The sequence below is a fragment of the Sceloporus occidentalis genome, unplaced genomic scaffold, assembly GCF_023333645.1.
Source record: "Sceloporus occidentalis isolate IW3139 unplaced genomic scaffold, rSceOcc1.0.p SCAF_1, whole genome shotgun sequence".
Taxonomy (NCBI): domain Eukaryota; kingdom Metazoa; phylum Chordata; class Lepidosauria; order Squamata; family Phrynosomatidae; genus Sceloporus; species Sceloporus occidentalis.
This window is the reverse complement of record NW_028316981.1, coordinates 277,040,807-277,054,391: the sequence shown is the minus strand read 5'-3', so window position 1 is coordinate 277,054,391 and position 13,585 is coordinate 277,040,807. Positions and strand designations below refer to the sequence as shown.

The following is a 13,585-nucleotide window of genomic DNA, read 5'->3' as shown; positions in this document are numbered from 1 at the left end:
GCCATTGAAAAATCTTACTCAGACCTTTCTCCCTGTGGTAGGACTTCAGGAGGCAGGACCTACACAGCTATATCATTGTCACTATAAATGTTGCAAACCTGTATCTTAAGGCTAAGATTGTCAGGGGGCATTCAATGACTGATACCACATATTTATGCTCCCTCCCATTTTGGGTGACAGTCTTTTACATTGATTTATTTAGCTCATGATTTTGTTGACTAGGAGATAGTCGGATAATTCACAGAACCTTTATTTTCATTGCATTGCATTTTTCTTCAATATGAGATGATACAACACATTCTGTTACTAGAGGACGTGCTATTTGTAGCATAGTCACTTTGCATGCCTATCAAGAGGGTGGAAGGTCTGTGGAAAATCACGCATGGTCTTCTGGGTCTTAGTACAAAGAACCTTTTAATGCCATTATGTAAGCTTGTGTATTCTGGGTTTTTTTTTCAATGGTGTAATGAAATGCGTGTACAGAACTGACGTACATCTCCTAATTCAATTTTTTAAAAGAAAATTCTCCCCTTTTTTCAGCTTTTTAATTTTGATGTTGCATGAATGACCATAACAATTTAGATAGCTTAAGGCAATGGCACATTTGTTCGGTCTGCCATAATATTCCCTGGCCAATCGGGTGGTGATTTCATGAACAGAGCACAGTCCGGAGTGCCTGACAAAGATATGACCTGACAGTTTTACTGTCATGCAATGCATGGAGGCTTAAAGAGGAAGGAAGAAACAGACTCTTAGGCTTCCTAAAAGGAAATGGTGCTGCCAGATCCACTTCTATCTGAAATTTCTGAATGCGACCACAGATAATACAAGGCTCTTCTCTCCAGCAGGAGCAGCTACATCTGTTTTATTCACCTTTCTTAATATTTTCTCTTTTCTTACCAAATATGTATGTGTATTTTTATACAAACATGCAAGTATAACCGCAGCTGTATGGAGATTTGTGTGCATGTATATACAGAGAGCTTGGAAACAGTTTTCCAGAATCCCACATCTGGCATGTCTAATGGATGTTATTGGAAGAGTTAAATTTCCAAATTCTATGTATATATTTTCCCTCCACTTCATCCTCTTGTAGCATGAATGAGAAAACTCTTGATTTTTTTTTTTTGTGTAGAAATTTATGCTAATGTCCAAGGCTTATTACATTGCTTCAAAAGGAAGTTGTCATCAGAAATGCATACCTGTTTAGGATTGCCCAAATCAGTCCTTGCCAGTATGGAGTAAATATCAGTCATTTTTGGACCAGATCCACAGTTTTGCTTTCTTAAGTTTGCAGTATTTTTTTAAAATATTTTTTCTGTTCTACAGAATAACTAGCAGGTAAGGAAGATCTTTCACCTGTGTTCTTGAAGTGGGAATAGGTTTGGGGGCATTGTGTACACAGAGACAAAAGGGATTCATACTGACATCATCCCTGCCCTTCCTGAATGTTTTAGTAATTTAAAAAGCTAGAGTGCAGGTAAGCAGCCGTTGCTGCATATTTTCTGCTTCAGTTCTACTTTATTCTAAAAATGCCAGGAATGATGGCCTCAGCTCCTAGGTCCTAGAGGCTTTTGCTGTTGCCATGGCGGGTAGTTTGCATATCTCATTGTTGTGTAAGCAAGATGTAAACTTCCATTCTACTTGGTTTATATTGGTCCCTCCCTCTTTTTTAAACTTCATAATAATTAGTTTTTGTGGGTTTTTCGTGCTATGTGGCCATGTTCTAGAAGAGTTTCTTCCTGACGTTTCATCTGAAGATGCCAGCCACAGATGCTGGCGAAACATCAGGAAGAAACTCTTCTAGAACATGGCCACATAGCACGAAAAACCCACAAAAAACTATGGATGCCGGCCATGAAAGCCTTTGACTTCACTTTATAATAATTGATTGGATTTCTCAGGTATGCTTTAACCTACATGCCTTCAGTTTTTTCAACCTCACTCCTGTATTGTATGACTTGTAGGGCATTTCCTCATCCCAGAGAGCATGCCAGTGAATCCCCTCCTAAGCAAGAAATTTCAGTTTCCTCTAAATGAGGCCAGTCTACTGACAATCAGTGCATTTCCCTTCTGCTTTGCTGCATCATAGGTCACTGAAAAATAAGACGAGACAGTTTTTGTTCCAATATATCAGATGGTTTGGGATAAAAAAATACCTAAATGGCAAAAAACGACACATCATTTTTTGTCCTAGCTTTTTGACAAATAAAACAGCAACTTATACATGCAAATGCCTGAAATTTGAGGGAATATATTTTGTGGCTGCAGGTGACAGTCCTGAAGAATAATTCCACTGTAGTTCCATTTCTGTGTGGAATATGCAACAAAATGTGGCTCTGGGTGACTCAAATATTCCTTTCTAGTGTATAAGGGTTAATAGGTTTGTAGTGAGATCTTTAGGCAATTCCTCAGCTACACCATTGCTTTAATGAGGTGTTATTAGCGAGATCTCAAGGGTGGTTTTGAGAGGCATACTACAGTTAGATTTCTGCTAAGCAGGATTGGCATTGACTGGCTGTAGAACATTTTGGGAACAAAACTGATCTAAGCTTTTTGGAAGAGGAGCTGGGTGTAAGCATGATAAATAGCATGAAGCTGCTAATCTTCTTCCAGAGCTTTGTCCAATCACTGGCTTTCAGTGCTATGTAGTACAATTGATTTCCTCCTCAATCCTGCCTTAATTGTCTTTATGGAAATGGGACTGCATAGGATCTGGATCACTCTTGGCAATTTTATTTGTCACTCATATTGCTGCAAAGACAACCATTGAATTTTCTATCTGCATCTCAGGATGGGAGAAATAGTTGTGTGCTTTGCCAGCTGCTGAGGTATAGTAAAAGTATATTTATGGCTGTTTAAACGAGGCAGTTCTGATTTGTATTGTGTATGTGTACCAGAGCTTGGAAGCTCTGTATTGTGATAATTCATGGAACTTTAAGCTACAGTGATAATTGTTTGACCAAAGAACAAATTTTCGCCATTTCAGCTGATCATGTGTGGGGATAGATTTTGGTAGACTGCTAGCTGTTACCTTTTGTACATAGACTGAGACCTGTGAATCATTTCCCTCAGCCCTCATATCCTTGCTTACAACTTGGGGAACTTGCTCAGATCCAGATGTAGTACTATGTAATTTGAGAAATGACATTTATTTGCAAGCTAAGTTATTGCAAGAAATTCTTCTAACCCAGTGAGTAGTTAGGAGACTTTACCTAGAGGTGGGGTTGGGGCATCATTAGTCTTGCATATTTTTCGTCCCCTTCAAATTTTTGGAGTCTTGTTACATGTGTTTTACATATTGTTGGCCCTCCATATCCACAGATTCTGCATCCATCCATGGGTTAAAAATATTTTTTTTAAAATTCCAAAAAGCAAACCTAGATAAGGGACACAATTTTAGTACCCCATTGTATATAATGGGACTTGAGCAGCCAAAGATTTTGATATCCATCGGGGGCAGTCCTGGAACCAAACCCCAGCGAGTACCAAGGGCCCACTCTATGAAGGATCGTCTAACAGTTAAGAAACAGTCTGCTTGCTGTCCTATATGCAACCTTGTTTAAGCTCATAAGAAGGTGGATCTGTCTTCAACACTTTGATAATTATAGCTGCTCATTTCTGCCTTTTTATAGTGCCATATCTCCCCTCCTGCTTTGAGATGAGGCAACTAGGGATACAGTCAGACAGTATTCAAATGCAGCTGCATCAGAAGTTTACATGAAAACATTGCAAGGCTGATCAGTTCATTAGTCCCTTCCTTAAAAATCCCTAGCCCTAAATATATATATATTTAGAATCATCTGCATGCTTTCATTTTTGTTACATGTTTTCATGGAAATATTTAACATGACTTCGAGACCCCATTCCCAGATAGTAACAGTTAGTAGGGATTTGGTTACATGTTGTTGTTGTTCTTAATATATCTGAACCTTTTCCCAGCCAACTCTTAAAACCAACTCTAACTTTTGGTGAAGGAAATGTTTCCACACGCTATGACCACAGCCAACATATTTGCCCATAGATTACATCAGGGGTAGGCAACCTACGGCCCGTGGGCTGAATCTGGCCCAGCGAGGCCTTGGGACCGGCCCCAGCCCAGTCCTGCTGCCGATTGCCGCCGGGGCCTTGTGGCCTCTCGCGTGAGGGGGCAAGGGGGGCAATTGTCTATAAAAGCCTCAGAAACATGCATTTATATTAACATTTTTTAAAAAAATCAACACATTTTTTAACGTGTCCGCCATTTTTTTTAAAAAAAGTGTCCTCCATTTGAAAATTTTGTCCTACATTTGCCCCGGTTTATTTATTTATTTATTTTAAAAATTATTTAATTATTTATTTTTTTGCCTCCGGACCCCCAGTTGTCTGAGGGACAGCAACCCGGCCCCCGGCTCAAAAAGGTTGCCTACCCCTGGATTACATGTTAGTACCTCTTTAACAGTACTAACTTTGCAGTAAATGGTTAGAGCTATAACATGCAATTATATTTTGCTGAATCTTCAAAGACGAAAGCACTTAAATTGAAACTCTAACCTTAGTTTCACTTTGTAGGGCCTTATTTCCAAATATTAAATAAATAAATTAAATTAAACTTCCCTTTTCCACACTTTAGAAATAGCTGAAGAGATTGGAAATGGAAAAAAATTGTATTTATCTGTATATCCTCTCCTAATTTACTAGGCAATGTTCAAGATCATGGGGGTTACCCAGTTAGAATTTTTTCCACTGGTAGAATGGTTTCCCCCACCCTCATGCACTCAGAATCTGCTCCAGAGGGTTAGAAAGCAAACCAGGGCAGTGTGCGTGTATTTGTGTGTGTGTGTAGATTGGAAGTCTGCTTGAGTGATGTTTGATTTTGCCTTGTATATCAGAGAGACACACCATGGTGTAGTAGTGTGAGCATTGGACTGTGACTCTGGAGACCAGGGTTTGAATCCTTTTGATGAAACTGGTCTGAAAATTCCAGAGTGTCAGCTGTGTTAGTGTGTTTACAGCAAAACACAAGAGAATCTTGCTTCATCTTTTTTTTATTCCGTCACCAGCATTTTTTCTCTTTCAATACATTTATTTAGGATTGTTCCCATGGAATGCCTTGTGCAAAAGTGTATAGATGCTAGCTTGTATGCATATGTTTTAATTCATCAAATATTTGTATTAGAAAAGACCGTGCCCCCCCTCCATGAAAATAAAAAAGTGGGGGAAAGTTGGCAATGGTTAGTTGGTAATTATTCCGATCTGAGCTGTAGCATTGCAGTGCTACAGCTCTCAATTACTAGCTCACAGGTTTTTGTTTAATTTATAATCCTACTGTTTAGCATTTTGCTGTCAGAATGGGAACCCTTATTCTTGTCTCCAGCAGCGTCCAACCATCCTAGCTTACTGGCTTCAGCTGTGCATGAATTTAATACTACTTTCTGATAACAAAGCTCCACCTACATAGGAAGGCTTTCCTGCCGCTTTATGCGTGGGGCTTCTAAAGCATCAAAATGACTGGGTGTATGCACATGCGTCATACCCATCCAACATTTCATAGATGAAAAGTGAAACACGTGTGACCAAGCTTGTAAGACGCGTGTAATCAAGATGGCAAAAGATAGTAATAATGAGGAACATAAAGATGCTGCACCATTTTGCTTTTCTCTAAAGTGATCAGATTCTGTCTGATCTTGGAAGCTAAGCAGGGTTAGTTCTGGTTAGTAACTAGCTGAGACCAAATACCAAGTGCTGCAGCTATAGGCTATATTTCACAGGAAGGAACTGGCAACACCTGAGTATTGCCTGCCTAAGAAAACCCTATGAAATTCATAACAAGCAACTTGAAGACACACACACACAGGGAAGGTCAGGATTATGCTGACTCCTTTCCAATCCCCCTCCCCCATTAACCGAGTTTAGACTACTTTTGTACTTTGAACTCACTTTGCAGCAACTGGTATAACCTAAAGGCAAAGGGGGAAAAGTGGGAAGAGGAGAGAAAAACTGGAGCTTTTAAAAGCAGCTGGAAAAGAAAGGGCACGAACTGTCAGGCCAAAATAAAGCTGCTTCGAGTCGCTTTGGAGTAGGCTTCCCATATCCCGCCTGGGGGCGGGACTTTCCCGATTTGGGGCGGGTCCGCACGGTCCCGCCCCGGTTTGGCCCCGCCCCCGGGACTCCCCCCCCCCAGCAAGTCCTGCAGGCTTGGCTGGGGCTTGGAGGACGGCTGTCTTCCAAGCCCCTGCCATGCCCTGGGAGCTCCTCCGCGATCGCGGAGTCCTCCAGGCTTGGCAGGGGCTTGGAGGACGGCTGAAGCCAAGCCCTAGCCATGCCCTGGGGGCTCCTCCACGATCGCGGAGTCCTCCAGGCTTGGCTGGGGCTTGGAGGACGGCTGAAGCCAAGCCCTAGCCATGCCCTGGGGGCTCCTCCGCGATCGCGGAGTCCTCCAGGCTTGGCTGGGGCTTGGAGGACGGCTGAAGCCAAGCCCCAAACCTCTGCCTGGCTGCCTCCGTCTCTGGGGGGGGGGGGGAATCCCGGGGGTGGGGGCAAAACGGCGACGGAGGCAGCCAGGCAGGGCTTTGGGGCTTGGCTTCAGCGAGGCCCCATTCCCTTGCCTGGCTTCCTCCGTTGGCGACGGAGGCAGCCAGGCAGGGGAAAGAGCCTTTCCTCTTTCTCCTCCTCCTCTTCTTCTGCCTCCTTTTCTTCCTCCTCCTCTTCTTCTTCTTTCTCCTCCTCTTCCTCCCCTTCTTCTTCATCTTTTTCCTCCTCTTCTTCTTCCTCCTCTCCTCCTCCTCCTCTTCTTCCTCCCCTTCTTCCTCTTCCTTCTTCCTCCTCCTCCTCCTCTTCTTCCTCCCCTTCTTCCTCTTCCTTCTTCCTCCTTTTCCTCCTCTTCTTCATCTTCTTCCTCCTCCTCTTCTTCTCCATCTCTTCTTCTCCTCCTCCTCTTCCTCCCCTTCTTCCTCCCCTTCTTCCTCTTCCTCCTTTTCCTCCTCTTCTTCATCTTCTTTCTCCTCCTCTTCTTCTCCATCTCTTCTTCTCCTCCTCCCCTTCTTCCTCCCCTTCTTCCTCTTCCTCCTTTTCCTCCTCTTCTTCATCTTCTTCTTCCTCCTCTTCTTCTCCATCTCTTCTTCTCCTCCTCCTCTTCCTCCCCTTCTTCCTCCTCCTCTTCTTCTTCTCCTCTTCCTCCTCCTCTGCCTTTTCCACTCTTCCTCCTCTTCAATGCCCAAATATGCTGTTTGGAATGGGGGGGGGGAGGTTAGCCAGAAAGGGAAGTACATTTCTGCCATCTGTCTGGAACAATGCCAAAATGTCCTCCATTTTGATCATGCCTAAGAAACATGCATTTATATTAACATTTTTAAAAAAAATCATCATTTTTTTGTGTGTCCCCCATTTTTAAAAAATGTGTCCTACATTTGAAATTTTTGTCCTACTTTTGTCCTACATTTGTCCCAGTTTGGAGGTCCAGAATTATGGCAACCCTACTTTGGAGGTATACTGTTTAAATGATGCATGCGCTCTAAGAGGCCGGAAGCCACACCAAAGCCCCGTTCCAGTCCTAAGGAAAAGTATGAGGAATGCTTGTTTTTGTTGGGGATATGTAAACAATACAGTGTGGTGTAGTGGTCAGAGTGTTGTGTTGGGATCTGGGAGGTTTGGGTTCTGGTCTGCAATAATCCTTGAAATTCACTGGGTAGGCATGTGTTGCTTGTATTCTGCCTGACCTATCTTAAAGGATGGTGTTATTACAATGAAGTGCGGAGGAGACAAGGCATGTATACTGCCTTGATCTCATTGGGAGAATGGCAGCATATAATTGGAACTAAGAAATCAATAAATAAGTAATATATTCAGACATTTTCTCAGTTCTCCACTGAACAGATACTCCTGAAGGTGTGCTTTTAAAAATAATAATTTGTGTGCCTGCAGCAGTAACCCTATGTGTGATTTCCCCCCAAAGGGATGGCCTTCCCTGTGGACCTCCTGGATAACTACAGTCATGAAGATCTGGAGAGTTCTGGAGAAGATTATCTTTCTGATCTTAGGTGTGGGGATCCAGAAAATCCAGCTTTCCTGTCTCTTGGCAGTAATGTCAAAGTAAGACTTGGCAATGAAATTGGGGTCTTTTCTCTTTTATGTTCCTGTTCACAATGCAACGTATACAGTTTAATATGAATTTCTCTTCCCCAAAGCCTTTTACTTTCCTGCATGCTGTTGATAGGGAGGGTATATACTGAGCTTGAAAAAGTTACTTTTTTCCCCTGCAGCTCTCCCTATTTTCCAGCAAGCATGGGCACTGGCTATGTTGGCTGTAAGATTCTGCGAATTGTAGTCCAGAAAAGTAATGTTAACAATCTCAGGTTACACTTCCTAGGGAGAAAAAAAAACTGCACATAAGAGTTCTTTTGTTTCTGTCACAGCAATAAACAGTTAAGCCTTCATTCCTAGATCCAACCTACAGTCCTTGATTAATTGATAAGTTCGTATACAGTAAAACAAAAGGAAGGCCTGTTGTGTGTGTTTTACCTTTGAATACTCTAGTTAGATAAATGAGTGTATTGTCTCTTTGTTGCATATTTAAATGTGTTCTGTGCTAGCAATTTATAACTGCATCAGCAACAACTAAAAGATGGCATTGAAATTTTCCCCCCTCCCAGATTCCAATTTGTTTATCAACGGTAGGCTTCGTTCCCATTTATGGTGGAGAGGAGAGGCACAAAGTCCTTGCGTTGTTTGCACCAGAGGATTCACTTGCAGGTTTTGCTTACATCTTAATTTCAGTGTTGTCGTGTTTTGTTCCAAGTTGTTATTTTTCTCTGCTTGTATTGTTTCTGGCCCTTAACCCGAAGATCTGAAATCATTGGGCTTTAAGAATCATGATAGATGGGAATGAAACTAAATTGAGTTCACAAAGATCAGTGGCTAGGAGAAAGCTTTTCCTAGTCTGAGCTATAATTTTGGATTCACTGGGCAAAAGATTACTAGTCCAGTACTTCCCAAGCTCTCTGATGTGAGGAACTGAAAATTAGTTTTTTTTCGTGTGCCTGGGATAGATACCATAACTGTGTCCATTGTTGTTGTGTGTCTTTAAGTCATTTCTGACTTCATGGCAGCCCTAAGGGGCTTTCTTAGCAAGATTTGTTCAGAAGGGTTTACCCTTGCCTTCCTCTGAGCTTGAGAGAGTGTGAATTGTCCAAGTTCACCCTCTGGATTTTCATGGTTGAGTGTGGATTCAGACCCTGGTCTCCAGAGTCGTAGTCCAGTGCTCAAACCACTACACATACTGGCTGTCAATATCTACAATTATTTCTTTCTCTCCTGAAAACTCAGGAACTGACACTAGTGTGCAGTCTACCACTTTGAGTAGCAATGTACTGGTCCACTATTGCATGGGTGGCTTTGTGAGCTGCTATGGGTGATATAATTTCCCATTTATTATATGGCTGTTTTCCTTGGCAGCTGGATGATACAGTACTGCCATGTCTTTTCCCCAAATTCTGGAAAGTGGAGGAGTCTTCCACTATTAATGGGAACAAGACAGTGGTCTGGTTTAGCTATAACAGCAAACCATCATTGATTGTAATAAACATGAGTCTTGTGCTTATACATTCCCCTTACTTATATGAGAGGAGTAGATCTAAAGTTTTAGTTCCTGGGTGTTGTGAACCATAGTGTCCTATTCCCAGGTTTAGATGAAGTGGAAAGGTGTAGTTTAGAAAGAATTGAAGCTTTAAACTTGTTTCCTTTGTGCATAGCAAGGGTGGGGATGTGGAGAGGGGCAATATGTGAACTCCGGGCAGGATAACAAGATACCATAGTTTGTTCTTGTCTCCAAACTAGGTCACAATTGCAGTGCAGTTGGGAAGGCCAATCAGCTTCCCCTCACCCCACATTGCTCCCCAGCTGACTGTTTCTGGTCCATGCTTTCCCAAGTACCTTCATGAGTTTATGAGGGTGGTGAGTAGGGAAAGGGTATTTTCCGTTGTGTCCCCTCACACATTTTGAACATTCACCCCACAGATGCCTACCTGGCCCCAACATTATCACTTTTTGAGTACTAGAATAATAGATGATTCTTTTTCAAACATTTTAGGGGAAGTTATTGGCCATTTTAAAAATATTAGACAAATTGATTATGCCTGTAATTTGTTTTTTGAGGTGGAGGAGGTGTGGCTTTATGTAAAATGCAGTTTTTATTGTCATTAACTTTGGTATATTTTATGTGTAAGACTTCTTTTGTGTGTTCCATGTAGAATTAATTACTAGTTTTAAAAAAGGATTAATGTGGAAATTTGAGCTATGGGTGGTCACTAAAATCTGGCTTCTGCTTAAGGAACATTGACTGCCTCACTGCTTCTTAAGAAAGTAATTTAATTTGTGACGGCATACTCTGGCCAAAATTGATTCTGCAGTTTTGCATAAAGTAACACTTATATTAGTCACAAAGAGTGCTTACTTGTTTCTCTTGCTTTTGACATCAAGAAAATTAAAATTAAAAAAAACCCTAACCCCCTCCCCCATTTCATAATCTTTTTTTCTCATTCAAGCTGTTGCTCTATTCCTTGCTGATCAGTGGTGGACCATAGATGATATTTTGAGAACATCTGCTCCTTCTAGAGAAGGACTTCTACGGGTACGTGTTGTTGTTACATTTAAATACATTTGAGTGCTGTTTTTAGACTTTGTAGATCAATTAACTTCAATAGAGGGGATGTGAAATGTATTCAGAATGTGAATAGCTCAGATTTACTTGTAATAGAATTGTGTCTGTGTTCATGTGGGCTGTTTGTTTGATCTGTGTTCATGCTACAAATATATCAGCAAGCAGTTGACTCTACTAAAAAGCATATAAACAATTCAAATTCAAGATGGCCTACTGATGATTTCACTGATGCAGTGAGGTCATCTTCCTCCTTGGTGTATTTCTGTCATTTGTGCTATATCTTATTTTGTGTTTCTCAAGGTTAATCAATGAAATGCTCATTATACAAATTATGACTTCATCTGAGTTCTGGTTGTTCTTGTGTGCCTCCAAGTCATTTTTGCTCATCCACAGGGTCCCCATGAGTTGAGGTTGACTTGAGGGCATATAACAACAGCAACAGAAGTGAAGTATCATAGGGTTTACTTGGCAAGTTTCATCAGAGGGGCCTTGCCATTGCCATCCTCAGAGGCTGAGAGTGTGTGACTTGCCCAAGGTTACCAAGTGGGTTTTTACGCTTGAGCAGGGAATCAAATTCTGATCTCCAGGGCTGTAGTCCAACACTCAAACCACTACATCATGCCGGTGGGAACCTTTATATTTGCCGGTACCTTTATGGTTTGGATCTTTATGGTTTCTGTTGGTTAACTGAGCCCATTTGAAACTATGGTTAGGTTTTGCAGTAAAATTGAATTAGATCCTTATTCTCAGAACTCTATTTTGTCTTCACTGGTCTATGTCTTGTCATGTTGGTCCTGAGGTCCTGGCTTTGTGTGGTGCTTCTTGTGTGTATTTAGATTAAGGCTAATTGGCTTCCTTATCTCTGTTTGACATGCAGTCACCCCTCCGTTTTCATGGACTTGAAATCCGTGGTTTTGATTATTTGTGGAGGGGTGACCTCCATTAAAGTTAATGGTGCGCACAGTCACTCAAGCTTATAGGTCTTGAATATCTGCGGATTTCCAAATTCGCAGGGGGATCTCCTGTGAATTCAGAGGGAGGACTGTATATATTCCACAATGGTTCCTATATATTCTATTCCTAATTCTCTACCCTTGAAAAATAAATCTTCCTTCTTACAGTTTAAGGTTTTGCATGTGTGCGTGTGTGCGCATGCATGTGCAACCACATTATTAAGTACAGGGTGTTGGCTATCACCTTTAAAGCCTTACATGGCTTGGGCCCAACCTATCTAAGGGATCGCCTGCTTCCATACAATCCGCCCCGTACCCTCAGGTCCTCTGGGAGGAATTTATTACAGCCCTTAAAGACCAGGTTGACGGCGACCTCCCAGAGGACAATCTCTGCAGCCGCTCCCAACTTATGGAATGGCCTATCAGACGAGATCCGTCAAATCACCAATCTAGAGAGCTTTAAAAAGGCCATTAAGACGGATCTCTTCCGGCAAGCCTTCCCGGAATAAATGCTCGGCCACAAATAAGACTTCCCATCCAGTGAACTCTGCCCATGATGATTTTTATTTAGCTTAGTCGGTTTTAATATGTAGTTTTTAATCTTACATTTTTTAATCTTGTTTTAAGGGGGGCATTATGTATATATGGCTGTATTTTAACCTGTTGTAAGCCGCTTTGATTGCCTGGCAAAAAGAGGGATAGAAATAAAAAAATTTATTTATTTATTTATTTTATTTATCTTGTTCTTGATTCAGCTCCTAAATGCTTGTTTTTGGATACTGAACATTAGTTTTGGGGATGAGATTCATAGGAATAGAGGATGCAGGCTTTAGTCTTTTTTGTATTGGAGTCCAGTGACATCCTGTAAGGATTTGACCAAATTAGACAGAAAGGATGGAGACAATCTATCTAGGAGAATTGTTGTTTGATTCTGGTGCTTTTGGCTTTACTCTGGGTTACAGCCATCAACAACTAGTATGTCTTTAATAATGTATAGGTTAGGCTCCCTTTCACCTGGAGTTGGACTCAAGGCAGCTCACAAAAAGAATCAATTAAAAATAAAAAAATAATTAAAAATTATCACATTCAAACAGTATTCAATAATTTAAAAGGTATACAAAAGTTAAAAAACAAAGCACCCCTTAGAAACCTCTCCTGAGCAATATACATGAAATATTTGTGTAAATAAAAAAAGGTCTTTGTTGGTGAAAGGAGAGCAGGGAGGGGACCAGCCTAGCACAGAGCATGGGAGCAGCCACTGAGAAGGCTCTTTCTCTTAATCTTATATATCCGCACCAAGCAAGCCCATGATGGTAGCAGCACCAAGAGAAAGTCCTCACCTGTGGATCGTGAAACTGGCAGGTTCATATCGAGAGATATAGGGCCGGTGTAGATGGGTGCTTTGTGGAGCCCTGGGGCCAAAATTAGGGATAGATAGGGCTGGCCATCCAGATGCACCCAGCCCTACTATCGTGTGTGGCGCAGCGTGCAGACGCCTATCAGCAGAAGTGGCATCATAGGGTTGCATTGCAGCCTTTACGACGCCGCAAAAAAGGAGCTGCTTAGAGCACTCCTTTCCCAAAACAAAAGTTAGAAGGATTAAACCACTTCAAATCAGTTCATAGTGTTTCTCTAGAATGTTGTAATGTTTAATGTTACATGTACTACGATGTATATCTTCTGTGTTTGATTAATTTGGTCATATTCTCTTTTGTGTTTTATATAGGTAAAGTCTATTGGGGAGAGAGTGGTTCTTTACGTGCTAAACAGAATAATTTATCGCAAACAAGAGATTGAAAAAAATGAATTTCCCTTCCTTTGTCATGGTAGCCATGATTATGCAAAGATTCTATGGAAGAAAGGAGAGGCGATTGGCTTTTATTCTGTTAAGCTCCCAGGTAAGACCATGCTTTAAAATAAAACTACAAATAGTCATTTTGATGCAAGACAGACAGAAACAAATCCATCTTTTTAGATCACTGGACAAAAACTATAG

General features: G+C 41.4%; 1 protein-coding gene across 5 annotated transcripts in view; it reads left to right on the top strand.

Annotated features, from left to right (window-relative positions):
- Positions 1-13,585, top strand: part of FAM169A (family with sequence similarity 169 member A) — a 41,056-nt gene that overhangs the window by 14,420 nt on the left and 13,051 nt on the right. For 4 of the 5 annotated variants that reach the window (XM_089494252.1, XM_089494234.1, XM_089494240.1 and 1 more), the window contains exons 2-5: positions 7,934-8,070; positions 8,631-8,730; positions 10,521-10,606; positions 13,316-13,487. In XM_089494252.1, the coding sequence (XP_089350378.1) occupies positions 7,936-8,070; positions 8,631-8,730; positions 10,521-10,606; positions 13,316-13,487 (493 nt within the window). In that variant the 5' untranslated portion in view covers positions 7,934-7,935. Of the gene's footprint in view, positions 1-2,750; positions 2,832-7,933; positions 8,071-8,630; positions 8,731-10,520; positions 10,607-13,315; positions 13,488-13,585 lie in introns of those variants that run through there. The other variant, XM_089494246.1, reaches the window with a different exon arrangement.